The 27,253-nt window shown below is 53.6% G+C and overlaps 2 protein-coding genes across 8 annotated transcripts in view; one reads left to right on the top strand and one right to left on the bottom strand.

Moving 5' to 3' along the window:
• The window catches only part of DTX1 (deltex E3 ubiquitin ligase 1), a 38,953-nt gene extending 13,911 nt beyond the window's left edge, over positions 1–25,042 (top strand). Inside the window, exons 3-10 of the mRNA XM_043901713.1 lie at positions 5,113–5,791; positions 21,117–21,178; positions 21,543–21,704; positions 21,942–22,003; positions 22,514–22,672; positions 22,768–22,929; positions 23,017–23,106; positions 23,763–25,042. Of these exons, the coding sequence (XP_043757648.1) occupies positions 5,113–5,791; positions 21,117–21,178; positions 21,543–21,704; positions 21,942–22,003; positions 22,514–22,672; positions 22,768–22,929; positions 23,017–23,106; positions 23,763–23,987 (1,601 nt within the window). The 3' untranslated portion in view covers positions 23,988–25,042. The remainder of the gene's footprint in view (positions 1–5,112; positions 5,792–21,116; positions 21,179–21,542; positions 21,705–21,941; positions 22,004–22,513; positions 22,673–22,767; positions 22,930–23,016; positions 23,107–23,762) is intronic.
• A 935-nt stretch (positions 25,043–25,977) lies between these two features.
• The window catches only part of RASAL1 (RAS protein activator like 1), a 32,062-nt gene continuing 30,786 nt past the window's right edge, over positions 25,978–27,253 (bottom strand). For all 7 annotated transcript variants that reach the window (XM_043901706.1, XM_043901711.1, XM_043901708.1 and 4 more), the window contains 2 exons: positions 27,046–27,122; positions 25,978–26,765 (listed from right to left, as the gene is read on the bottom strand). In XM_043901706.1, coding sequence (XP_043757641.1) covers positions 26,626–26,765; positions 27,046–27,122 — 217 coding nt within the window. In that variant the 3' untranslated portion in view covers positions 25,978–26,625. The remainder of the gene's footprint in view (positions 26,766–27,045; positions 27,123–27,253) is intronic.

Below are 27,253 nucleotides of genomic sequence, written 5' to 3'. Positions count from 1 at the left end.
CAGCTTCTCTCTCCTTCCCTCTCTTGCTTCCTCCCGTGTTTCCATCTCTCTTTGGTTGTCTCTGTCCCAGGCACGAACTGGTCACTGGCTGCAGTGACCGCAGCCGCCCCCACACCCCGTCTCTGGGGGCCCAGCTCCTGCAATCCTCCAGCTGACATTTGGCCAAAGCCCCTTTCCTCTCAGTTCAGCTGGAACAAGATTGGAATTTTTCAACCAAACATTCCTGAGAAACGAAGGAGGGGGTGTGGGGGGACGGGGAACAAAAGCAGACACAGAAACCGGCCCAGAAATAGTACGTGCTTGACACAGGTTCCTCACCACTGTGGGGACACAGACCCTGGTGACCAGCACAGCTGGGTGCCCGGGAGGCTAGAGAAGGGGGAGTGGACCCAGCAGAGCTGGTGGGTGTTAGATAGATCAGCCGTGCATCCAGCCCACTAGTCTGAGGCCCTTCCCGTCTCCCAGGCTGAAGAACCTCCAGCCTCTCATCTTAGACCCATTGTTCTGGCCAAAAATCTAGGCCAAGGCCACTGGGGAGGAGAAAGGGTGTTTCCGCAGTTGCTCCCTTGCACATCTCAAGATCGTGGCCCAGGCAGGTCCCCAGGGAACCAGCTGGCACCCCGCTGCCCCTCGGCCTGGTCCAAGGCCAGTGGGAGCTGAGGAGATAGATGGATGGGCAGGCAGCACTGGGCGCTGCGGGGTGCGGGGCCAGGCGGGGTGAACGGCAGCTGCCCTAATTACTCCAGCTCGCCAGGTTCCGATCTCGTTTGAAAAGGACTCCAGGGACGCAGCCTTTAATAACTACCAGTAAACAGGCAGGAAAATCGATACCTGGTAAATAGAGCCCTGGAGAGAGGGATGCCTGGGCTGGCTGGTCCTGACCTGGCTGGGAGAAGCTCCCGGAGTCCTTTGTTGCAGAGCTGGCCAACGCCGACCTTTGGAACCCTGTCCCCGCCTTTCCCGGGACCCCATGTGCACTTTGGCTCCTGCCCTCCACATCTGCACTCCCTCTCCATCAAGACCAGCCCCTCCCCTTTCCCACTCCCTCTGAGCCCTGACCTGTGCCAAGTAGGTTGCTTGTTTCAGTTGCAGACGTGTCCTTGGACATGCCTTGTGCCTAGTGCTGGGAACAAAAACATAGATGTGACCAAATCCTTGCCCTCCTGAAAGTCATCAACCAGTGAGAGAGATTAAGAACAAGAACAAAAACAAATAGCTTATTGACAGTGCAAGGACAGACACACAATAAAAAGCAGCATGTGCTAGCTGTAACAGCAGAATGGAAAAGCACTTCCTGGAGGAGGTGGGCATGTGGAGGGTTTTGTTGGGTGAATAGGAGTTTACCAAGTGACTGAGGGGTGGGAAAGGGTGAATGTGGTAATGTAAATAATAATAATGGCATCTTAGCTAACATTCATCAAGGACTTACTGTAGCCAAGCTCTCTGCCAAGCACCTATAGTATGCATTATCTTATTTTGTCCCACAGTAATTCCTTGGGGGGGGGGGGGGTAGGTATTAATACCCCCATTTGACAGATGAGGACACTGAGGCTAAATGTGGAGCCAGAATTTGCACATGGCTTGTGAGACGTCTGAGTCGTTTCTCTCAACCACTTCACTCCACATCTTCTGCCCCTGATCCCGCCCTACCCAGCTCAAGACCTGGCACACAGAGGTGCTTAAATATGGCAAGTTCCCACCCCTTCCCTTCCCTTCCCATCCAGGGGTTACACCTTCCGAGTAACACAGCGCCTTAACCCTTACTGGGAGCCCCATCAGACATGAGGGTCATCTGTCATGAACTCTCATTTTGCAGATGGGGAAACTGAGGCTCTGAGAGAGGAAGACCAGGCCTCAGGAGCAGAGCCAGAGCAGGATCCCGGATTTTCCCTCTAACTAATCCCCTCACAGGCCTGCCCATTGTCAAGGAAAAAAATCAATTTTCGAACACTCAATTAAAATGATAAAGCAGACAGGAGAAAGAGGAGGCCCAGGGGGGGAATTGTCATGTAATTGACTAGATGTTATAGGAGCCTGGGGATCCCATGCCCACCATGCCCCCCTCAATTTGCCTCGACTTCCCCAGCTCTCTGGGCGCTTGGCAAGGGCCATGGGTCATCCATAGCCCTTGGGATGCAAGCAAAGGAGAGAGCAGAGAAGCCTTTTCAGCCCTGGGTAGGGACCCACTGAAGGTCGGGCATAGTCTGAGCCAGAAGAGAGAAACCGGAGCAAGGCACGGGGAGGAAGGGGTCCTCGGGATGGGCCATGATGGGCCCTCATCCATCTGGCTGCAGATTCCAGGGCCAGGCGCCCTGGGGTTGTGCCAGTTAACAGTAGAAACACCCTCAAGATAGAGAGGACCCACTGCGTGCCAGGCACTGCGTGAGGCAGGGAGTAAAGCAGGCAGGATCCCTCACCTCGGGGGTGAGACAGAGAGTAAAGCACGTCTGTAGATCAATGTATCACGAGGCAGCCCTGAGTGCCAGGAAGAGACACTGAGAAAGGGAAAAGGATGGCAGTGGGAGGGCAATGGAAGGGTGGTCTTTCCAAAGAGGGGATGTTCCAACAGAGACCTAAAAGAAAGGCGGGAGGAAACTGTAAGAATGTGTGGAAGTCGCAAGGTCATATTCCAGGTGGAGGGGACAGTATATGCAAAGGCCCTGAGGCTGGACCTTGATTTGGGTCATTGAGGAGCAGCACACCGGGGAGTGAGTGAGGGGGCACTCTGTAGACCCACGGGGCCTTGCAGGAGCTTTATAGACCATGCCGTGCTTTGTAGATCATGGCCAGGACTTTGACTTTGACTCCAAGTAAGCAGGGAACCGTGGGAAAGTTTTGAGCCAAAGAAGATGTGATCTGACTTGAATGAGATACCTCTGGCTGTGGTGTAGGGAACAGACCCTACAGAAGGCAAGGACAGAAGTGGAGAACAGTCATGAGCCTACTGCCATGGTCCAGACAGAAGGGACATAGTGACTTAGACCAGATAGATTTGTTGTGCTGGGGAGAGGGGGAAGTGGTCAGGTGTGGGATGTATTTGAAGACAGAGATGACAGGATTTTACTAATCCAGTTGGGTTGGATTTAGGGTGTGACATGAGAAGTCAGGTGTGGGTCCAAGGATTGGGGGTTTGGGGCTTGAGCAGCTTGAAAGATGAAGTTGCTTAACTGCAACAAGGAAGATTTCAGGAGGAACGGGTTTGGGGTTAGGGATAGGAAGATCACAGCTGTGCTATGGCCGAGCTGAGTTTGAGAAACCTGTTGAACCTGTACGGGAAGCTGCTGAGGGAGCTGCTGGAGACACAAGTCTGGCTTTCAGGAGAGAGGATATTGGAATCATCAGAGTACAGACAGTATTTGTCTTGATGGATTCTTTTAAGACCATCTGCTTGCGCCCATCTTAGAGATGAGAAAACTGAGGTTCAGAGTGATTGCATCACCTGACCACAGACACAGAGCTGGGAGGTTAGGCATTTGGGATTTGAAATGAGGTCTGCCTGCCTCCCAGCCCTGGGGCCCCACTCAGACCTTGTGTTCTGTGGCTATTCTCACTGAATCCTCCCAGCAGGCTGGTTTGAGAGGGGAGGGGTGGCTTATGGATTAATATCACCTTCATTTTCAAGATGAGGCCCCCGAGACTTAGTGAGACTGAAGGGATTTGCCCACAATTGAGGAGCAGTCAAGGGTGCAGCCTTCCTGCCAGTGGGTCACGTGAACCATGCAAAAGAATCTCTCCACACTGGCCGCAAGGCACAGAGCAGGCTAAAGGCACTGGGAAGTCCTGCAGCCTGGATGGTCATTGCTGCTTAACCCAGTATCCACGGAGCCTTGCTCTCAGAAGCATCTAGAACTGGGAAACATGGAGCAAAGGTTGGGAGCCAAACTTCAGGGCCTCTTTTTTTTAAATGGGGGCACGAATACCCACCTGGCTGAGGTTATTATATGGTTATATTCATTTTAAATGACCTCTCAGCGCGGAGCTCTCTGCAGGGCAGACAGGTAGTGTGTTTGTTGAAAGAACGAACAAATCAACTGATGTACGGAAAAAAGGAATAAATAAGTGGATGAAGGAATGGATCAATGCAAGGATAGCAAAAGGCATGACTGATTAAAATAACTGAATCCCGAATGAATCAATGTCTGAACTAAATGAATTCATTCATATATTCAGCAACTATCTAGTGAGCACCTACTGTGAGCAGGCACTGGGGATACGGCAGTGAATAAAACAAAGTCTTTGCCTTGTGGCAATGACATTCTAGCGGGAAGAGACAAACAGAAAACAAGATAGATGTGTAAAATATAAAGTATACCAGATGGAGAAAACCCGAGCAGGGAAGGGGAGGGGAAAGAAGGTATGTAGAGGGGAAAGATGGTATGTAGAGGTGGTGCACATTTTTACATAAGATGGTGGTAAGTGAAGAAATGACTGAAATCATGGATAACGTTGACGGGGGAGAATAAACGCAGGTATGAACGGCGGCAGGCATGGGTGATTGGGCTAATGAAAGAATTATTGAACGAATGAACTGAGGAATACATGAATGTGTGAACCAAGACATGAATAAAGGAATGAAAGAATGTATAAATGAATTTGTGCTTGAAGTAATCAACGAATGGATGGACTGATGACTGAATGAGTGGACGGATGAAGGAAAAAAGGGCCACTGGTATCTGCACGGTGGTGGCCTCTGTTATCCCTGCGCTCACCCCAGGCATTGACTCTGTTTCCCAGCTCCCCCCTGGTCTAAACAGATCCCACACCGGCTTCGCCCTTCTTCCCCGCCCCCTCTCCCACCCCTCAGCCTGTGATGGCCACTGCTTCGGTGCCTGTGTCGACCCTTGAAAGGTGGGGCCGCTTGCCTCCCTTCCTCCCCTTCCTGACTGGCATCCCCGTGCTGTCTTGATACCCCACTTGCTTGCCTTCCGCCCCCACCCTGCGCTCCGCTGGCCCCAGCCCATATTGCGCTGACCTTCAAGCTCGCCCCCGGGTCGTCTCCCGCCCCTCTGGCCTGCCCTGACCACCCCCCACCCCGACCTCGACCCCGCCCCGGCCCGGCCGCGGAGGTTCACCGCCCTGGCGTCCTGACTCCCGCCCCCCTTGTGAGCACAGGCACCATGCGGCCAGTGCGGCGCAACTTCTACGACCCGTCGTCGGCGCCAGGCAAGGGCATCGTGTGGGAATGGGAGAACGACGGCGGCGCGTGGACGGCCTACGACATGGACATCTGCATCACCATCCAGAACGCCTACGAGAAGCAGCACCCGTGGCTCGACCTCTCGTCGCTCGGCTTCTGCTACCTCATCTACTTCAACAGCATGTCGCAGATGAACCGCCAGACGCGCCGGCGGCGCCGCCTGCGCCGCCGCCTGGACCTCGCCTACCCGCTCACCGTCGGCTCCATCCCCAAGTCGCAGTCGTGGCCTGTGGGCGCCAGTTCGGGCCAGCCCTGCTCGTGCCAGCAGTGCCTGCTGGTCAACAGCACGCGCGCCGCTTCCAACGCCATCCTGGCCTCGCAGCGCCGCAAGGCGCCCCCCGCGCCCCCGCCGCCCCAGCCGCCTCCGGGAGGACCAGCGGGCACGCTCGCCGTGCGCCCCAGCGCCACCTTCGCCGGCGCCGCGCTCTGGGCCGCGCCCGCCGCCGGCCCCGCCGAGCCCGCGCAGCCCCCTGGTGCGCCCCCACGGAGCCCGAGCGCCCCCGGCGGCACGCCCACCCCGGGGCAGAACAACCTCAACCGGCCCGGGCCCCAGCGCGCCACCAGCGTGAGCGCACGCGCCTCCATCCCGCCGGGGTAAGCCGGGCCCTGGGCGCAGGGGTGGCAGCCCACTAGGGCTAGGAACAAAGAATTACAGTAATTATAAAAATCATAAGTAATACCTAGCGTCTATTAAGTATTCACTTTGTGCCAAGAGTTAACTAAGCACCTTAACGCTCGTTTATCTCCAGGACTGAGGACCCTATGAGGGAGGGAGCGTCATCAGCCCCAATTTACAGATAACAAACAATTTGCAGCACGGGGAGTGTTAGTAACACATCCCGGATTGTGCTGTTCACAAATGATGGAGCCATAGCCCCAGCTACACTGGTGTGTGTGCGCGCGCGCGTGCTCAGTCGCTCACTCATGTCCGACTCTTTGCGACCCCATGGACTGCAGCCCGCCAAGCTCCTCGGTCCATGGGATTTTCCGGCCAAGAATACTGGAGTGGGTTGCCATTTCCTCTTCCAGGGGATCTTCCAGTCCCAGGAATCAAACCTGGATCTCCTGCATTGGCAGGCGGGTTCTTTATCACTGAGCCACCTGGGAAGCCACAATGGTGTATAGTCCATGTCTGCTATTTACTAAATTCTTTTTCTGTACCATCTCATTTATTACCCGCCCGCCCCCCCCCCCCCAATTCTATCATGTCCCTATTACAGATGGAGAGGCAGAGGCTGAGAGAGGTATGATACTTTCTGAGGGCCACCCGGGTGGAGGGCAAGGATTGAAATTCAGACCTGTAGGATTCCTGGAGTCTGTGCGGTGTTGTCTTTGAAGTTGTAAAGGTTTCCATACCCTGCCCCAGGCCATACCCATCTCATGTGGAGGCTCAAGCAAGCCAATATTGTCCAAATATCTGTGGCTCTAAAGGCCACACCTGAAATATCACCATTACATGGGGCTAATTCTATGGTTTTCAAGCCGGGCTTTAGGGACCCCTGGGACAACACGGCCTAGTGGCAGGAGGGGGGCTGGCCAAGAAGCCAGCCTCTGCTTTCATTTTAAGAGATCAGCCCTTTCTGGAATCTCTTTTGCTAACTGGTTTTCAGAGCAGGATTTCACTGAGGAAGGGAACCTGGATCATACCAACTTTGGAAATGCCTGGGTTAAGGCACCCATGCCCCAGGATATGGACCTAGTGAGCATGTCAGCTTCCCACCCAGGAGTCCAGATTCACTTGATCTCAGCAGAGGACCCGACCCTGGAAGAGTTGGAATGAGGGAGGGGCAGAGACCTTGACCTTGAGATAGACCAGAAGGGAAAAGGGCAGGTGGGGTGTAGGCTGTGGTGCCCAAAACCAGGAATGGGCACCAAAAGTCAACTCTGCTCGCGTCCCTCTGGCATGACCCAGGAGAGTGGTCATGCAAAGGTCAGATGTGGAGGCAACCTCTGAGATCACCATATCCAGGTCTTCCCTTTCACCAACAGAAACTGAGGCCTGGGGCCCTGAATTAGGCTGCCCTTCAAAATCTTTCTGGGCTTCCTGGTGGCTCAGACGGTGAAGAGTCTGCCTGAAATGCAGAAGAGCCAGTTTTGATCCCTGGGTCGGGAAGATCCCCTGGAGAAGGGAATGGTTATCCACTCCAGTATTCTTGCCTGGAGAATCCCATGGACAGAGGAGCCTGGCAGGCTACATACAGTCAATGGGGTCGGAAAGTCAGACACAATTGAGCGATTAACACTTTCTTTCACTTTCTGAATCTCTCTGGCTTCCGAACTTTTGAGAATCTGGCTGCTTGGGTTCCAATGCCCTCTTGGCAGCCACTTCTGAGCTGTGAGATCTGGGGCAAGTCCCTCTCCTTCACTGAGCCTCAGTTTCATCATCTGTCAAGTGGGAGTTGTGTGCCTGATCATAGAGCTTATATTGAGATGGTCCTTCGGTGGCAGCCAGGACTACTAATGTTATTCCGGAGGAGGGTTGGTATAGGGGGCAGGGGAGCTGTGATTTTCCACCGGAAGGACTACAGCAGCTGCCACCTGCCCGCCTAGCCCTCCCTTCCTCTCCCCCTTCCCCTCCAGATCATTCCTCTCCAGCATCCCAGTGCCCACAGGGAGGAGGCCAGTGGAGGTTTGGGAGAGCATTTTGGGGAAACATTGCAGAAGGGACTCACCCATCTGGGAATCACAGACGGGTATTCATGTGGCTCCTTGCAGATCACAACCTGGCTCTGGCCGGGCTGGAGGGCCCTAGGATGACAAGAGTAGAAAACAAGATTAGAGTAGATGTGCGAGGGGACAGAGGCAGAAAAGTCCCAGGTGCCTTTGCAGCAAGAATTCGAGAACCTTCTCTCCAGGGCTGTATCATTGAAACCCACTAGTGGATTATGAAGTCAGAAGGTTGTAACCAAAATTTTCTGAGAATGGGATGGAATAGAGCTGAATAGAATCAAATGAAGAGAACAGAAGAGAAAATATTGGCATGTGTCATACGCAGTAAGAATTGCTCTGGGAACCTTTTGCATGATTTCTACATGCGTTTCATGGGTCGCCAGGTGAAATGAATTTCTCAGTCACTGATGAAATTTTTGAAAATGGCTGTTTCAGGGCAAGCTGGGGGTTGCTCAGTTTTTATTGCTCAGTATCAATTCTCTAAATATGTACTGTGGGTCATGTTCACAGAGCCTGATAAATGGGGTCCAAACTGCTGGACATACAGCCTGCAAATGAGTACATGAACACAGTTGCTGGAGAGACAGGGAAGCACTAGACAGGTGATGGGACAGGATGGTGTGGTTGGGAGTAGTCAGGGCTGACCCTGCGGAGGAGGTGCATAGCCAAGGAACATCAGCTAAGAATACCCCTGACTCAGGGGCTTCCCCAGCGGTCCACTGGTTTGGACTGTGCCTTCCAATGCAGGGGACACAGGTATGATCCCTGGCAGGGGAACTAGGGTCCTGCATGTCTCAGGTTGTGACCAAACACATTTTTTAAAAATAGCCCTGGTTCAGAGTAGGGGGGTGGGCCCAGGACACGTGGAGTCTGCTGCTGAGGGAGGGCATGGGAGGAAGGAAGCATGGGGATGGCAGACCCTAGTTCCTCCAGAGTGAAGCTTCCCATTGCCCAGGCAACTGAGGTCTCGGTGCAGCCCATGAGGGGAAAGGGACAGTGTCTCTGAGGAACCAGGCCTCCCATCTTTGCCCTGGCCTCCTGAACACCCAGAGCCCTTCATGGCCCTTCCCACAGTCTCTCTGCTTCTGTATTTAAGTCATTCAGTGTGCCTGGGCTGCCATAGCAAAGTGCCACAGACTGGGGAGGCCCAAACAACAGAAATGCATTGTCTCAGTTCTAGAGGCTGGAAGCCAGAGATCAAGGTGTTGGCAGGGTGGGTTTCCTGTGAGGCCTTGGCTTACAGACAGGTACCTTCCCCCTGTCTTCACATCATCTATCCTCTGTATCCCTGTGTCCAAATTTCCTCTTTATGAGAACACCAGGCTTATTGATTAGAGCCTGCTCCAATGACCTCGTTCATAACTTGATCACCTCTGCAAAGACCCTGTCTCCAAGTGTCTGTGAGTTTGGAGAGGGGTTAGGACTCCAGCGGGGACTTCCCTGGTGGCTCAGTGGTAAAGAATCCACCTGCCAATGCAGGAGACACAGGTTCGATCCCCGGGTCAGGAAGATCCCCTGGAAGAGGAAATGGCAACCCACTCCAGTATTCTTGCCTGGGAGATCTCAGGGACAGAGGAACCTAGTGGGTTACAGTCCATGGGGTCACAAGAGTCAGACATGACTTAGCAACTGAATAACAAGAATAGGACTCCAATGTGTGAGTTTCAGGGCCAGACACAATTGAAGACACAGCAGTGTGTCTGGGACTCTCCTGTTACAGCTTTCTGAGTCTTAGCCTCTCTTTCAGTCTCTGTCTCTGTGACTGTGTCTCTCTGTCTCTGTCTGTCTCTTGCTCCTTCTCTCCTGCCTTTTTCTTTCCTTCTCAGCAGCTCTCTTCTTCTCTGTTCCCTTTTCTCCACCCTTCATCTCCCCTGCAGAGAAAGGTGCATAGCTTCTCCTCCCTGGCCTCAGTTTCCCCATCTGTTAAATGGAGCTAAAATCACCCCAGTCCATGTATGCTGGCTCATCAGAACTGATGGGTGTGCAGATGTATTTAAAATCACCACACATGATCAGTGCACAAAGGAGGGGTGAACTCAGACATCATTCTTTGTCATCCTTCTTACCTCCCGTCCCCAGCTCAGGACGGAGGTCCAGAGAGCGGCACTGACTTGTCTCCAGGTCACACAGCCAGCGGGACTACAGTGTCCCCCTGGCTGGGGTTTTTTTCCACTCCCCCATGTGATGAGGTGGGAAGCCAGCTGGCAGCTGATGCCTGGGGGACGGAGACACAGGGGTGGGGAAGATCCGCCCTGTCTCCTGAGAGGGCAGTGTCCAGCACTTTGGAACACAGCTGTGGGTCAGACTAAGAGTTTCCAGCCCACGTGGTGGAGGGGAGAGGGAGGGGGGAACAGCTGCAGGCCTGTTTCCATTTACTGAGCGCTCACAATGTCCCAGGCTCTGTCTCACGGCTTTTACCTGCATCGCCTCTCTTGCTGTGCACAGAAACGGTGGTAGGTCCTAACATCCCCACTTCTCAGATGAGGAAACTGAGGCTCTGAAAGCCTGGCACTTGCTCAAGGTCACACAATTAGGACTCTGATTCAAAAATCCCAGTCGGTCACGGTATTGGGGTGGCCCCCTGGCTGCCCACTCCAAGTTTCAGACCAGGGTCCCAAGGTGTTTGGAGGTCCAAGGGGTCGGGGGACCCGCAGCAGCTGAGTTTGGGGCCAACTTCCCTGTCTCCTCTCACTATGTGACCCCAGTGGAGCCCATTGCCCTCTCTGGGCCTCAGTTTTTGCACCCTGTGCAGTGGGGCTGGCAACAAAGGCCAAGAGGGGGGCATATCTAACTGCCTGCATTTCAAATCCACCCCCTAGCAGTGGGAGAGGGGCTTACCCCGCCGCCACGAGCACATCCCTATCAGACCGGTAAGATGCTGTCATTGAGATGCTGCTTGCGTTTTCAAACCTCTGGTTCTTAGCCTGAGAACTTCTTCCTGTTTACTGGCCACCCGTGATTGCTTCTTTTACCAATCACTTGTTTATTTCTTTTGCTTCTCCTTCTCTAGGGCTGTTTCCTGCTTTCTTATTGATCTGCAAGGGCTCCTTCTGCTGTAGCATGAGGGCTCTTTCCTTGTAGCTCACAGGCTTCTCTCTAGTTGCAGTGCATGGGCTCCAGAGCAAGAGGGCTTGGGCTCAGCAGTTGCCCCATGCAGGCTTGGCTGTCCCATGGCCTGTGGGATCTTAGTGCCCCAGCCAGAGATCGAACCTACATCCCCTGCATTGGAAGGTGATGTCTTAACCACTGGACCAACCAGGGAAGTCCCTCTTTTTACCTTCTCTATAGCCTATGCTGGTCTGTTTTTTTAATTAGTTAATCCTTCTATTAATATTGAGCAACTACCATATGCCAAGGATGCTTTGGGGGCCCTGGAGATCTAGCCATGAACAAAATAGACAATCCCTGCCCTCCTGAAGCTCACATTTCTAGAGAGAGACAAACAATAAACAAAATAAATAAATACTAGTATGTGATAGAGAGTAGTAGTGACTACCAAGGAAAAATAAAGAGAGGAAGGGGTGTAGGGAGTAGTGGGAGGGATATAATTGGAAATGAAGAGGTCAGAAAAGGCCTCACTGAGAATATAATGTTTGAGCAAGGATTGAAGGAGGTTAAGAAGCAAGCTATGCAGAGAACTGCATTGGGGTGTGGGGGTGGGGAGAGCACTGTAGACAGGGGGAACAGCTTGTGCAAAGGCCCTGAGGCAGGAGCAGGCGTGGTTTGTGTGAGAAGTCCAGTGTGGCTCCAGAGGCAACCGGGGGTGTGCGGTGGGGGAGGAGGTCAGAGATGAAATGGGGCCAGTCCTGTAGGGCCCTGAAGGCTGTGTCGAGGACTTTGGCTTTTCCTCTGTGGGAAATGGGAGCCAGCTGGTGTTGTGAGCTGGAGACAGGCCGGGATGACTTTGCTGTCGCAGGTTCACTCTGGACATGGAGGATAGGTGGGGGGGGGTGGGGGGTGGGCTTTGATGTGGCTGGTGTGTTTGGGTGTTTTCCTTCTTCTTTTCATTTCCTGCAGTGATTTTACCTTTACGTTTGAAAGCATTCACATTTTGTTTCTCCGGTTCTTTACTAGATATTACATTTTAATGCTTCAGAAAACAGCAGTCCCAAAGGCACCATGTGAAAAGTCTCTCCCACACCGTGTCCCCCCGTGGGGTCTCTGGGCTGCCCACTCTCCCCCTCTTCCTGGCCTTGCTGGAGGGCAGTGGCTGTAACCTTGCTTTTTCCCTCGAGGCTGCTGGGCTCCTCCTGCACCTCGCCCAAGGTCAAACCAAACACCCCCATCCCCCCCACCCTCCCACCCTGCCCCCCCAGACCTGAAGCACTTCCTGCCCTGCTCCCTGGGAGGCCAAACCACACACTCCTGTCAGCACACGGCTGCCCCAGTGGCTGCCCCAGGCCGTGGGAACCGCCAGCCCTCCCCTCCCCTCCCTTCCCCTGCCTGGGCTCCCCGCACCACCCCCCAACCACCAGAGCAAGCAAGCAAAGCGGGCTAGAGACCAGGAGGGTGGGGGAGGTGACCTAGAGCCCCAGGCCTCTAGATAAACCTGGGCCCTAACTGACTACCACCCCTCAAAATATCGCTCCAGGGGATTTTGGTACTGTTGAAATCCTTAGGAGTGGACAGGGTCAGGGACGAGGGGACCCATTTGACAGAGGGGGAAACTGAGGCCCGTAGAAGGTCAGCGGCTTGTTCAGGCAGCCCGAGGGGTGCTCGAGCGAGCAAAGGGGAAGCGAGCCAGGCCAGGGCAGCCGTTGATGGTCTGTGGCTTTGGCTGGCCCCATGGGGCACCTCCCTGGAGCTTGCTGTGATGTTCTCAGCCCTCTGGCTCTGTGGGGGGTGGGGGTGGGGACTTGGTTGACCCCGGACTGTGGGGGACAAGAGTTCAGGTACATAAGGAGTGGGCACTCAATGGGGAGGCAGGTCACAGGAGCAGGTCCAGGGAGGTAGGTGCCAAGTGTTATTTAACTCCCTTCTCCCCACGATGTGGCGTTCCCACTCCTGCCCTGTCCTCACCCACCTGGACCCAAATAGCTGAGGCCTGAACCTCCAGGGGCTCCCCAAGGGGTCATGGCGTAAGCACCAGGTGTCCAGGGAGGGCCTGAGGCCCATCGGGGGACCTGAAACCACCATCAGAGACTGTGACGTGTCTGGAGCCTGCCGGAGACATGGAGGGGAGGGAGAGGGCAGGAAGGCCAGCCTAGGTAGGTGGATGGAAACTATAGGGAGTGTCAGCGTGGTTTCCTGCGTCCCTGGGGTCTTGAACCCCCTTGTTGCCTGGGACGGAAAGGAGCAACCAGAGCAGGCAAATATACCCACTCGTGCAGCCCCCGATGCGCCCTCCTAGGCCTGAGCCAGCTCCAGGGTCCAGGTCAAAGGCTTTGCCCCACCTCTAGGCACAGAGGACTCAGAAGGCTGGCCCACCTCCAGATGGCCCCACATATCAGCCTGGTGGGCTCAGCCCTGGCCTCTGACTCAGAAACTCCAGGACTGCTAACCAGCTGGGTGACCTTCGTGAAGTCACTTCCCCTCTCTGTGCCTCAGTTCCATCATCTGCAGGATAAATGACAAACAGATTTCAGTTCATGTGCCGTCTCTGCTTGAATGGGAATGACTTTCTGGAGTCCTTTAGCTTAGCGGAAAGGAGTGCTGGGATGGATTGGTGATGTCTGCCATGGGTGCAGTACTAGCATTAATACACGTGTCATGTGTTTGCCATCCCTGCTCCAACCTTGTCTCTGGGAGCACATTTGGTATGAGAGCTACTGTTTCTAAGGACACCAGGCCTCCCTCTGAAGATACCTCAGAAGAAATAGATCTATTCCGTAGTTGGCTCAACTCCTGTATTCAATACTTACTGAGAACCCATTTATGCCCAGTTTCATCCTCAATCCCGGGGTCACAGAGCCAGGTTAGACAAGTTTCCAGAAGCTTGTAGTCTGGTAGAAGAGATGGGGTGGAATTCCACAGCTAGAAAGGAAGACAGGATACGTCTGTGTCCTCAAAGAAAAGACAAACGCATTCCCCTGGGAATTAAAAATGGTTAGGGCTTCCCTAACCATTCCCTTCCCTGGTGGTCCAGTGGTTAAGACTCTGGGCTTCCAAAGCAGGGGGCACAAGGTTCAATCTCTGGTTGGGAAAATAAGATCCATCATGCAACATGGTGTGGCAAAAAAAAAAAAAAGAGTGGTTATGTATTCACTGGGGGTAAATCAGAAAAGCCTCCTGAAGCTGGTGACCTTGTCTTCAAAGAGAAAAGGTGAATTGAGAATAGACAATATGGACAGTCAGTGGGTACAGTGTGGCAAAGATAGCCAAATAGGAACAGGCAGGGAACAGTGTGAGGAACAGCATCTAGGAAACCCTCCCCATGGTATCTCATCCTGCCTTTGAACACTGCCCTCCCAGCCAGAGCAGGTAGAAGGCATCTCTCTTTGCTTGTCTTTTGACAAAAGAAGGAGAGAGGAGCCAAATGCCCTTTTCCAGACTCATTCTGGGGAGATTTTTTTTCTCAAATACAGCCTCCTGTCTTAGTCTCTGAACCAGGGTAAGAGAACTTGGTTTTGTGTGTGTGGAGAAGAGCACAGACTAGAATCTGACATTCTGGGCTCACATTTGAGCTCTACCACTTACTGGCCAGTGACCTCACCTCTCTGTGCCTCAGTTTCCCCCTCTATAGAATGGGACGATCAGGTGACGGAGGGAGGATATATAGCCAAGTCTGGGACATAGCGAGCTCTTGAAATTATTGGCCCCCTCCCCAGGCCATCTCTGTGAGTCGTGTTCCCTGAGAGAGTTTCCAGGAAAGGTCAGGGTTCCTCAAAGCCTGGCCATGGAATCTCTGCCTTGAGAAGGATGCGAAGCATTTCTGGAAATTTCTTAGAGAAAGCTTACTCGGGCTGTTCCCACGGATGCCCACAAAGCGTGCTCACTTCACAGCATTTTTTTAAAAAATTGTTTGGCCACACTGCACAGCTTGTGGGGTCTTAGTTCCCTGACCAGGGGTCAAATCCACACTCCCCGCCTTGGAAAGGCAGAGTCTTAACCACTGGACCACCAGGGAATTCCAGTGTGCTCGTTTTCGAATGGACATTGGCAGAGAGTCTCCGAGGGGACCAGAGGCTACAGAGAGGCTTCTCTGGGCATCTGCTTCAAGGCTCACTTCCAATGTGTGCAAAAAAAAAAAAAAAAAAAAAATTCACTGGGAGATTATGCCCGAGCATCGCCTCGGAACATCCCCGAAAAATCCAGTCTTCCTTCCTTCTTTCATGCAACAAGTCTTTCTTGAACATCTACTGCATGCCATGTTCTAGCGGAGACAGTGGGTGGTGAGCAAAGTCTTCCTGCTGAGGCAGCATCACAGCAGCCTCTGTGAGAAAAGCCTTCAGGCGGAGGGCGCAGCAAGTGCGCACGCCTCAGAAGGGATCAGCAGTTCATTTGTTATTATTATTTTAATCAATGAGACACTGTTATTTTATACATAGAGAGAATAACATCTCATCTATTATATATATATAACAATGTCTCATCTATTGTGTGTGTGTGTGTGTGTGTGTGTGTGTGTATGCTTCTCTGTGCATCATTCAGGACCTTAGTTCCTCAACCAGGGATCAAACCCATGCCCTCTGCAGTGAAAGTGCAAAGTCCTAACCACTGGACCTCCGGGGAAGTCGCAGGGCTCAGCATTTTAGAGCAGCAGCAGAAGCATGTAGAGTACAGAGATGGAGAGAGTAAGAGATGAGGTTACAGTGCCAGGGAAGGTCTGGTTATATGGGAGACTTTTATAAAGTCTTTTATAGACTTTTATATCAGACTGTGGTATTATATATATATATATAATATTAATTATGTATAATATAATATTAATATTATATCAGTTATATATCATATTATAAAATTAAGTAAGGTAAGAGCAAAGGCAGAGGCCTCTCTAAAGTGGCAAGGAAGGTCTCCAGTAGGATGACATTTGAGCAGAAACCTATGTTGAGTGAGGGATTAGAACATGAGGATAACTGGGCATTCTGGAAGAGCAGTAGCTAGTGCAAAGGCCTTGGGGTGAGGATGTGCCTGGCCTGTTTGCAGAGTCCCAGGGAAACCAGGAGGCTGGGGTGGAGTGGATGAGGGGGGAGCACAGGAAAAGTAGAGTTCAAGGGATCGGTACTGGCTGTGTTGCATACGGTAATGTGTGCGTGCTAAGTTGCTCAGTCATGTCCCACTCTATGCCACCCTTGGATCATAGCCTGCCAGGTTCCTCGGTCCATGGGGATTCTCCAGGCAAGAATACTGGAATGGGTTGCCGTGCCCTCCTCCAGGGTATCTTCCTGACCCAGGGATCAAAAATACATCTCTTATTTCTCCTGCATTGGCAGACGGGTTCTTTACCACTAGCGCCACCGGGAAAGCCCATGCAGTAAAGAGGCTGGAATTTACTCTTAGCAAGGTAAGAGCCAGGAGGGACTGAGGATAGAGGAGGAACGGGATCTGGCACAGAGATGGGCAAGGCATCGGACCCAGCCCTGCCCTGGGACAGCTTCTGGTCAGAACAGCTTTCAGGCCTGCAGGGTTCCTCTGACCCTTTGCCATGTGGGGGCGTTGAGGTGGGTGAGGGGGGAGGGCGGAGCCAAGGGCGAAAGCCCTCCCCTCCTTCCCGGAGGCCTGCGGGCAGCGGTCTCCTGTCCAGGGCAGGAGGATGTTCTCACTGACTGACTGGGAGGAAACAGTGCATCCCACATCAAAAGGGGGCCTGGGTGGTTCCCACGCTCCGGCATCGTGGGAACCTTGCTACCCTGGGTTCTCGCAGGGGGCCTGCAGATTGAGAGAGGCTGGGGGCCACCTGGGGACTGTCCCCCAGCTTGCCGATGGGTAAATACAAAACAGCCCCACCATCACACCTTACTCACAACCCTCCTCCCAGGAGCAAGACATCTTTGTAACCCAGAGCTCTGTGGCTTTTAAAGGGTGCCAGAGATTGTAGGACTGCTAAGATCTAAAATAGTCCCTTTCTGGGGTCCCCTCAGCCCCTTCCCTAACTCCCTGGCCAAAGGCTCAGCATGACCAGTGTCATGAGCCAGACCAGACTTTGTGCTTTATATAGACCTGAGGCAGCCAACTGTCCTTGCTGGTTGGTAGAGGCTCCCTAGAAATCTGTGCTGATGATTCTACTTGGCTCGAGAGAGGGCTGTGATGGATTAGTGATGTCTGCCACAGGTAGGAGACAAGAAGTGGTGGTCCTCATGCTAAATATTTTTCTTTCCACCCACTTTACAGATAGCCCTGGAGAAAAGGAAGGATTGTTTTCTCATGAGATAGGAAGGAAGGAAGGAAGAAGGGGATGGGGAAGCCCTGGATATAGAGAGGACCTTAACAGTGTGTCTATACTGGAAGTGTTTTAAGGAATTCCCTGGCTGTCCAGTGCTTAGGACTCCACACTTCTACTTCAAGGGACATAGGTTCAATCCCTGGTCAGGGAACTAAGATCTGCATGCCAATAATATTAACAGCAATGATACAAGGGAAATGTTTCAAAGGACAGCAGAAAGAGGAGAAGCCAGAGGTGCCTCCATGCTATCTTATAAGAGGATTGGGGGACTTCCCTGTTGGTCCAGTGGATAAGACTCTGCTCCCACTGTGCAGGTGGTGTGGGTTCAATCCCTGGTCAAGGAACTAAGATTCCACATGCTGTGCAGTGTGGCCAAGAACAACAAAAAAAGAGGATGTAGGGGGGATGAGATTAGGGTGATGGTCTCCCTGCAGGAATGTCCTGGAGGATTATGACAGATGCCAGGAAGGGGGAGATGGATCCCCCATCCCTTGGGTCCTGGAAGCCTGCAAGGAGGAGAAACTCAAGACATGCCCACTCTCACCCCTGCAACAGACTATGAGCTTTGCATGTTTTATCCCATTGAACCTTTGCAAGACTCTATTCCCATTACACATGGGGAGACTGAGGCACAGCATCTTTCCCCTGTCACACCTCAGCTACCCAAGCCTGGGGGCTCCATGGTACCTCTCCTCTGTTGCACCTCCCTCAGGAGCTGTGTTCAGTGACTCCAGGTCACCAGAGTGTTTGGGGACCCCGATGTCTGCTCCAGATGCTGCCACCTTCCTCAGGGGAGGGGTCTGGGAGGGGTATCCTGGCTGACTGGGTATAAGCCTGTGACGCTGGGCAGGCACAAAATGAGGGCTGTGTGCCGTGCATATGTGTGTTACTGTGTGTGTAAAGTGGGAGCCTCCCAGCCAAGTGTCTGCATGTCAGTGTGGGGGAGTGTAGGTCAGAGTGTGTGGACCAGTCTGTCCCACCCGGCTTCTCCTGTCCAAATGAATGTCTTTGTGGTGTCTGCACGTGGGTATCTCTCTGGGCTCTGTGTTCCCTGGAGTGTGTGTGTCCATGTTTCTGTGGTGTTCTCTGTGTAGAAGTGTGTGTCTATGTCCAGACCTGTGTGTGTTCGTGGAGTGTGTTCCCTGAGGTGTGTCTGTGTGTATGTGTGCATGGTGTGTATTCCCTGGTGTGTGTGTGCGTTTGTGTGTTTGCGTGCAAGAGTGTGTGGCACGTTCCCCAAGTATACGTGTATCTGTGTCTGTATCTCTACACAGGAAGGGGGCCTCCTGGGTTGTGGGCACATTTGTGTGTGCGTGTAACTATCATGTGATCCCTGGAGTGTGTGTGTACATGGAGCCAGGGGCACGTTTGCAGGGGTGTGTGCCGGTCTGTGCAGTGTTTTCCATGTGTGCATAAATCTGTGTTCTATTGCACTTGGCATGTTCCCTATACATGTGCATGCATATATAGCCCACGTTCCGAGGGGGTATGTGTGTGTGTGTGTTTCTGGACCCACTGGAGCGGCACGCAAACCTGCCAAGTGTACCATTGGCTTAAAGACACCTTCCCCCCAGCTCACTGGTGCCGACTGTGCCTGGGGGGCAGGTGTCCAAACAGCACTGACCGGGTCAGACCTGAGCAGGCTTGCCAAGGGGGCTGCTGCAGCGCCTTCCCCAGCTGTCCCTGCCCCCACCCCTTTCTGCACTTCCTCCTGCAGCAACCCCAGGCCTTCACACTGCCCCTGGCTTTTTTTTTTTTTTGGCTGTGTCAGGTCTTACTTGCAACATGGGGAATCTTTGTTGCCACATGTGAAATCTTCCTTCTACTTCCCTGACCAGGGATCAAACCCAGGACTCCTGAATTGAGAGTATGGAATCTTAACCACTGGACCACCAGGGAAGTCCCTGGTCCCTGGCTTTCATGACACTCCTCCTTATCAAAACTTCCCCATCCGATTTCATGCCCATCCACAGCAAGATACCAGTTCACCCACAAAGCTAAACCCTGAAGTCTGGACCCAGGTGGGCACATTGTACAGATCACAGCAGGCCTCCTCCTTTAACCCTCCTGACAGGTATTATCATCCCCATTTTACAGATAAGGAGACTGAGGAGCACAGGGGTTAAGTGACTCTCCCAAGCTTATCCCTGCAATGCCTTTGTGGTTTCCTCTCCAAGATGGAGAGAAGTTATACCATGACTTAGTGGGCTGAGGTGCAAGAGAGGTGAAATTAACCAGGATTACACAGTGATGGTGATATGATGGTGCTTGATGTTCAGTGGCTCAGTCATGTCTGACTCTTTGTGACCCCATGGACTGCAGCATGCCAGGCTTCCCTGACCTTCACCATCTCCCAGAGCTTGCTCAAGCTCACGTCCATGGAGTTGGTGATGCCATCTAACCATCTCGTCCTCTGCTGTCCCCTTATCCTCCTGCCTTCAATCTTTCCTAGCATCAAGGTCTTTTCTAATGAGTCAACTCTTCACATCAGGTAGCCAAAGTATTGGAGCTTCAGCATCAGTACTTCCAATGAATATTCAGGATTGATTTCCTTTAGGATTGACTGGTTTGACCTCTTTGCAGTTCAGGCAAGAATACTCGAGTGGGTTGCCATGCCCCCCTGCAGGGGATCTTCCCAACCCAGAGATTGAACCCATTTCTCTTGTGTCTCCTGTGTTGGCAGGCCGGTTCTTTACCACTAGCACCACCTGGGAAGCCCAATGATGGTAGTGATGATGGTTGAAACTATGAGTCTCTAGTAGGTACTAGGAAATGTGCTCAGCCTTTTACATGTAGAATTTCACTGACTCTCCATAGCATATGTAAGGGAAGTGCCATTAAAAAAAAAAGTGAAGGTGTTAGTTGCTTAGTTGCGTCTGACTCTTTGTGACCCCATAGACTGTAGCCCATCAGGCTCTTCTGCCCATGGAATTCCCAAGGCAAGAATACTGGAGTGGGTAGCCATTCCTTTCTCCAAGGGATCTTTTTGAAAGGGAGGTGCCATATTATGCCCATTTAACTGATGAGGAAGCACATTTATAAGAGATGTGGTGATGTGCCATGTGATGAAGTGAAGTCGCTCAGTCGTGTCCAGCTCTTTGTGACCCCATGGATTGTAGCCTACCAGGCTTCTCTGTCCATGGGATTTTCTAGGCAAGAGTACTGGAGTGGGTTGCCATTTCCTTCTCCATCCAGCTGCTTAATGGTTGAGCTGAAATATGAAAGCAGCTCTGAATGATTCCAAAAGCTAGATCTCTTCAGAAGGAAGAGCAAAGATGGAAGGCAAGCTACATTTTCCTGAGACCTTTTCATTTGAAGAGGGGATAATGCGTTAGTCACCAGAACTGACATCAGTAAATACTCCAGAGGGGGAAGAACGTTCATCATCCAATGTCTCTGGAAAACCTGGATTAGCCACAGCTAACCTGTTTCCTTATGCAGGACTTATCAGAGCCTTTAATACGTTCACATACGTTGTGAATGTCCTAGTGGGAGACAGTGAAGTGGATCCTTGGTGATCCCTAAATCCTTCTTTCCCAGAACTTTTATGGGTATCGTCAGCAAACTTTGAGAGAAGTTTGGCTAAGTCATGAATAGTTGGGTTTCAGACACAATAGTCAATGAAAAGGAACAGTTGGGAGCCAACTTCTCTCACCTGGGAAGAGGTCAGCTGTGGAGTGGGAGAGGGTCAGTACGAAGTCTAGGGGTTCATTACATTATCACGGGGGGCAGAGGTCCTGGCCACACCCTACCCCATAATATTGACAGAAGGTTTCAGAGTAGGAATGGAATTCTCTAGTGGTCATTCTAGATGAGTGGGACAGGCAGAAAGGAATCAGAGCATGCCCGTGAGCCAGAGACAGAAGGCAAAGAAGGGTCCCCTGATCTGGTCTGGGGAGGCTACAGTCTCTTCTCTTCTCCTCTCAGGGTCCCCGCCCTCCCGGTGAAGAACTTGAATGGTACAGGGCCAGTCCACCCAGCCCTGGCAGGTGAGGTCCAGTGGAGGATGGAAAAGAAGGGCGGGGCCCACAAGGTGGCAGCCCCACCAGTCTGCCCACTGACTCCGCCCCTTGGTGGGCGTGGCCCAGATAGCACATCCCCTACCATTGGGCTATAACTCTGGGGTGGGCGGGGCCCGCAGAAGGCTCTCAACTTGGCTCCAACTTTGGGTGGGGCTGAGTGGGCACCGTCCATGGGATACACCCCATCCACCCATCCGAGGATTCCTGGGTGTACCGGGTTGGCGGAGTCTGGGGAGAGACCCTAAGGGTCCTCTCGACGATGGGAGAGCAGGGTGGACAGGGCCTGGATGAGCACCCCGCCCCCTGACTATCGCTGCCCGGCGTCCCGCAGGGATGACTGGGATCCTGCTCTGCGCCGCGGGGCTGCCCGTCTGCCTGACCCGGGCCCCCAAGCCCATCCTGCACCCACCGCCGGTGAGCAAGAGCGACGTCAAGCCCGTGCCTGGCGTGCCCGGGGTGTGCCGCAAGACCAAGAAGAAGCACCTGAAGAAGAGTAGGCCTCCTAAGCTAGACCCTGACCCCTGAACTAACCTTGCTAACCCATCTGAGCTCTTCTGGCCCCATCCACCACCAACTCCGATTACATAAAACCTCAAGCAACCCCTGACATGTGACTCCCACCAGCTCTTACAGCTTCTGACCCTATCCCTCTGACTGACCCTGTCCTGAGCCATGCCCTCAGGGCTAGACTCGGGGTACAGTCAAGCCCAGCTCAATTCTGTCCTTGCAGGTAAGAACCCTGAAGATGTGGTTCGAAGGTACATGCAGAAGGTGAAGAATCCACCTGATGAGGTGAGCCCCTGAGCAAGGAGGGGGGCGGAGGGCAGGCAGCCTCCCCTCCAGAGATGAAGACCCCAGCACCCCACTCCTTGTGAGGTTCTATGTGTTACAGCTTCTTCTTCCAGTTTGTGGGTTTGCCTTCTCACTGTCTTTACAGCATCTTTTGATAAACACCAATGCTACATTTAACAGACTCACATTTATCAACCTTTTGATAACAGTTTTTGCATCTTATTTTTACCCATATTTTTCCAACAAACGTATTTAAGCTTTGTTTTCAACAGTTAAGTCTTGAATCTGTCTGGAGGGGGTGTGAGGGAGCCATCTCTTCTTCTGCCATGCACCTGAATTCAGTACCTGGGAGTGTCCCCTCCCTTGGACAGATGGAGGCCAGAGAGGGGGCGGCCTGCTGCCCTTGGGGGTGGGGTGAGGGTCTGGCCCCTGCTGAGGGGCAGTGCTGACCTGGGGGTGTCCTGCCCCCCCCAGTCCTCAGTCTCCCTTCTGTGCTCCCCCTGACCCCAGGACTGCACCATCTGCATGGAGCGGCTGGTCACGGCCTCTGGCTACGAGGGCGTGCTTCGGCACAAGGGTGTGCGACCTGAGCTCGTGGGCCGCCTGGGCCGCTGTGGCCACATGTACCACCTGCTGTGCCTCGTGGCCATGTACTCCAATGGCAACAAGGTGGGCTGGCGGGGGGGGGGGGGGAACAGGCAGGAGGGCTGGGGAGGGGCCCGGACGCCTGGGAACCTCACAGCCACGCCCCCTCCCCGCCCCAGGATGGCAGCCTGCAGTGCCCCACCTGCAAGGCCATCTACGGGGAGAAGACGGGCACTCAGCCTCCCGGGAAGATGGAGTTTCACCTCATCCCTCACTCGCTGCCCGGTTTCGCTGACACCCAGACCATCCGCATCGTCTACGACATCCCCACCGGCATCCAGGTGAGCCCTCAGGCCCCTGACTTTGAACTCGGCAGCGGTTCCCCACTGCCGTCTGAGGTTCAAGCCCCCTGCTGCCCCTCCCCACAGGGCCCTGAGCACCCCAACCCAGGCAAGAAGTTCACTGCAAGAGGCTTCCCACGCCACTGCTACCTGCCCAACAACGAGAAGGGCCGGAAGGTGGGTGCCGCGAGGGCAAGGGGGTGTGGGAGCAGGCCAGGGCCCCAGCACTGGGCATAGCCAACTAGTGTGCGTGTGTCTAGCCCTGCCAGTGGCCTCAAAACCTCATTTCATTTAGCAGCCCGCTGAGGTCAAGGTCTTAACACCATTTTAGAGACAAACAAAGCCTCAGCGAGGGCAAGTCATTTGTCCGAGGTCACACAGCGAGGTCACACAGGAGCCTGGATTTGACCCAAGTAGTCTAGACTCTTCACTGCCGCACCAGAAGAGTGTCGGCTTTTACTTTTTGTTTTTCAAAAGAAGTCAGAAATTCTGATTTTCACGTGAAACTTTCAGGTTATTGAATACTGCCAACGAAGGAACGAAGCGGCTATTTAATACAGCGTGAGGTTCAAACCGAACACAGCTGAGGGTCATCAGTTTGAGACTCTTCACCCCAAAGAAATAGGCTGATAACATGGAAAGTGGTTTTACTGGGGGAGCTCAGAGTGGGAGTCAGTCTAGGGAAGGAAGTGAGCACGCTGGGTGGCCACGGAGAATCTTGCAGGGTAACCTCAGGGTGGACGGCGAGGGACTCAAGCCGTGGGCCTGCCGGGCTGCCTGTGACCCTTGCTCGCTCCGCCCCCATTTGCCCCGCCCATTGCCACGCCCTCCAGGTGCTGAGGTTGCTCATCACCGCCTGGGAACGGAGACTCATCTTCACCATAGGGACGTCCAACACCACAGGCGAGTCGGACACCGTGGTGTGGAATGAGATCCACCACAAGACCGAGTTTGGATCCAACCTGACGGGCCATGGCTACCCGGACGCTAGCTACCTAGACAACGTGCTGGCGGAGCTCACAGCCCAGGGTGTGTCTGAGGCTGTGGCCAAGGCCTGAGGTCCGAGGCTACCCACCTTCCCTCCTGCTTTGCCCCTGGTCCGGCACATGCCTCCCTCCGCCCGCCGGGTGTGTCCTGGCGGCCCAGGTTCAGGGCTGGGGAGGAGCCTGCAGGAGGAGCCAGGAGCGTTCCGGGGATTTGGCTGGTAGCAGTTGGGATGATGGGAGGATGGCAGGCCAGCCGGCTTCGACCCTAGCTCTTTGAGAGTGTCGCAAGGGTCTACCGGAAAACATAGCAACCTCCCTACTAAAAAGACAGAGCCCCACCCCCTCACACAAACACACGTGTCCTGTTGAACACATGCACGCACACCCACGTGCCTCTACTTACCCCCAGACTGGGGGGGAAGAGACAGAAAGACCCCTGTGATACCCCATGTGGATTCCCATCTGTGTCTCTATCGCATCTGCATAGGCTTGTCTGCAAGCAGGGGCTCAGGGCTAGCACCTGGGGGCCCAATGGGGCTCCAGGAGAAAAGGGGCCATTTGGGAAGCTCAGTCTCCCCCCATCTCTGCCACCCACTAATGGCCCACGGGGTGGAAGCCCCCAGATTATTCAGCAGTTTTGCAAAAGGGCAGGCCAGGGAGACAGACTAGAAGAATCTTATTTTGTGCTTATGTCTCTTCATCCTTCTGGGACCCTGACCTCCTCCCCTCCCATCCCCAAGCCTATGTCTGTCCCTGATAAAGGCACTGTTTTCCTTTCCTCCCCACCCCATTCTCTCCACCAAATCACTCCCAACATCAAGATCCAAAGGCTGGAGCTTCTGGCTTCAGGAGCGAGACAAAGAGGCCTGGCTTAGGCCAGCAGGTTTAAAAAGCAGACCAGACAGCAAAGAGTCCATTTCCCTTTCCTCGGGAGTGGGCAGTGGGGTGGCTGATAGCCTCGGCCAACCAGGGGCCTGTTGCTCAGGCAACTCACCAGCTCCGCCTCTGTTGATTGGCTGCCATGGTGGAAGTCAGCCAAGATTTAAAGGGACGCCAGCGATTGCTCTTTTGAAAATCTTACCAGTCCCACTGTGGGTGGAGAAATAAATGGTCTTTCTCCTCCTCAACTGGGTCTTTTCCTGTCAAGAAGGGGCGTGGGTGGCTCTGTTTCTGGGGGACTTCAGTCCATCCCATGGGGGAGCTTGCAACAAAATGGTGACCCAGGCCCACTGTCCCTGTCAGGCTCGGGCAGCTGGAGATGGAGGGTCCCCACGCTTCTCTTGTCCTGGGGTGGGCTGGGGGTGTGATGGTGGCGGAGGCAGACCCTCCCAATCCTAGTCCCCAAGAGGGTACAAGTTGAAGTTCTGTTCTCCAGCACAGGTGCAAGGCAATGCACGCAGTTCCTGGGTTCAATGACTAGGAATGAGGAACTCAGGCTGGGAGCCTCCAGGAAACAATGGGGGAGCTGGGAGACGCCGAAATGGCTTGCGGGAACCTCAGAACCCCGGTCTCTGCCCTCGGGGAGGAGGACCAGGTTCTGTCTAGGGAGAGACAAGGACCTGTCCCGGATCTGCAGCAAGTCTCCTATCAACCTCTCACATCCCAGGAGGCTGGGAGGCTGTAGTGGATGCTGCAGCTCCAGGCGACCCCTGCTGGGCACCTTTGGGATAGCACCGCATCTTTCCTGGTCCTTAACGTTTCTGTCCTACCCTCTAGTTACACAAAACAGGAAGTGAATATTTGGAGACCCTTCCAATCCTGCCAGTTGGGTGTTCCCCAACATTTTACCTTCTGTGACTCATTCTCAAACAAAAGCTCACCTCAATATAAAATTGCCCAGCCCCGTGATCCTCAAATCTCACGTGCAATCCACATCACCTGTGGAACATGCTGAACACCCCGATGCCTGCCCTCATGCTCCCTCAGATTCTGATTCAGTTGATCCAGGAAGCTGCATTTCCAGTAGATACCCTGAGGATGGGCTGTGGACCACAGTCTGAGAAATCCCTCCCTGTTTCCTACACTATCGCCATGGAACCCATTTTGAAAATCACACATATCAACTCAGTCACTCATTTTATCCAGGGTAAACTGAGGCTCAAAGAGAAGGAAAGAGTCTGGCCTGAGGTCTCTCAGGCTTCAAGGGTCTGAGTCAGGCATACTGGGCTCTTGGCCTCAGTTATTCCTGAGGGCTCCTGATTGTAGAAGCTTGTGGTTAGGATTCTTGGCCAAGGACAGGGTTCAGGAGGATCGATGAGGTTACAGGGATTGGTAGGCATGAAAATAGGAAGGGTTGAGCCCATTTTAGTGCCTATCTGGGGCAACAAGGCCACATGGGCATCAGGGATTCGGGTACAGCTGTATCTAGCAGCTCAGGGCCAGGCTGCCCCTGTCAGTGTGGGTAGAGGCCAGTCCAGTGAAGCAGAGACCTCAAGCTGAGCCAAGTCAGTCAGAGTCCTTATTCCATCCACTCCAGTCTGCCTCAACCCAGAGGGTGAGATTCATTCAGTGCAAGGCTGGTTCCCAGCCAAAAGAGTTCCATGCCTGGGTTCTGGGCTTAGGACACATGGGACTAGGATATCTCTAGGAACCTGCAAGCCACAGCATCAGTGAGGTACAGGACAGCCACGAGGAGATTCCTGGGCCAGGGGATGCTGAGAAGGGCCCACTGGCTCCTTCCTCCTCCTTCCAGGCTGATTCTGGCATCCCCTCAGGGCCTCAGGGGGCCCCAAACCACTTTCCCCTGCTCCTGCTGCTGGAATTCCTCATGGGCTTGGTCCAGGTCTGCGAGCACCTCCAGCAGGCGGGCAGCTGCCTCCCTCTGCCGAGCCAGGGCATCAGTACAGGCCCCTGGGAGAGAGAAGAGGCCATAGGGTTTCAGCCAGGCCATGGCAGGCTGCTCTAGTTCAGATCCAGTGGCTGCCTCAGGCTCCGGATGTGCCTAGGGCCCCGAGAATCCTAAGATGTGCCAGAGCCGCACGTGCAGCTCCCCAACCTGCTGGTGGATTGCAAACTGGAGAGTGGGGTGGGGGTGGGGGGAAGGGGGCACGGAGACTGGGGTCGGAGGTCCTTGGCAAGTTGTGGGAGGTATCAAAGAAGAGAAAGAAAAGGGATTTCCTTATCCCCTTACCTTCCATGGCCCTGGAGCCCTGCTCTGGGTCTGCCTCCAGAGTTGTATGCATGTTGGAATCCTCCAGGAATTTCATCCTGAAAGTTAAGAGGGAGAAAACCAGGCTGGTCCCTGAGTCCCAGTCCTGCTCTCGAACCCAGAGATTCTGCTGGTTGAAGGAGACATTACAGGCTCCCACTAAACCATCATCATCGCCATCATCATCACA

This window comes from Cervus elaphus, chromosome 5 (genome assembly GCF_910594005.1).
Source record: "Cervus elaphus chromosome 5, mCerEla1.1, whole genome shotgun sequence".
Taxonomy (NCBI): Eukaryota; Metazoa; Chordata; class Mammalia; order Artiodactyla; family Cervidae; genus Cervus; species Cervus elaphus.
The sequence above is the reverse complement of the archived record's forward strand: the minus strand, read 5'-3'. Positions and strand labels throughout refer to the sequence as shown.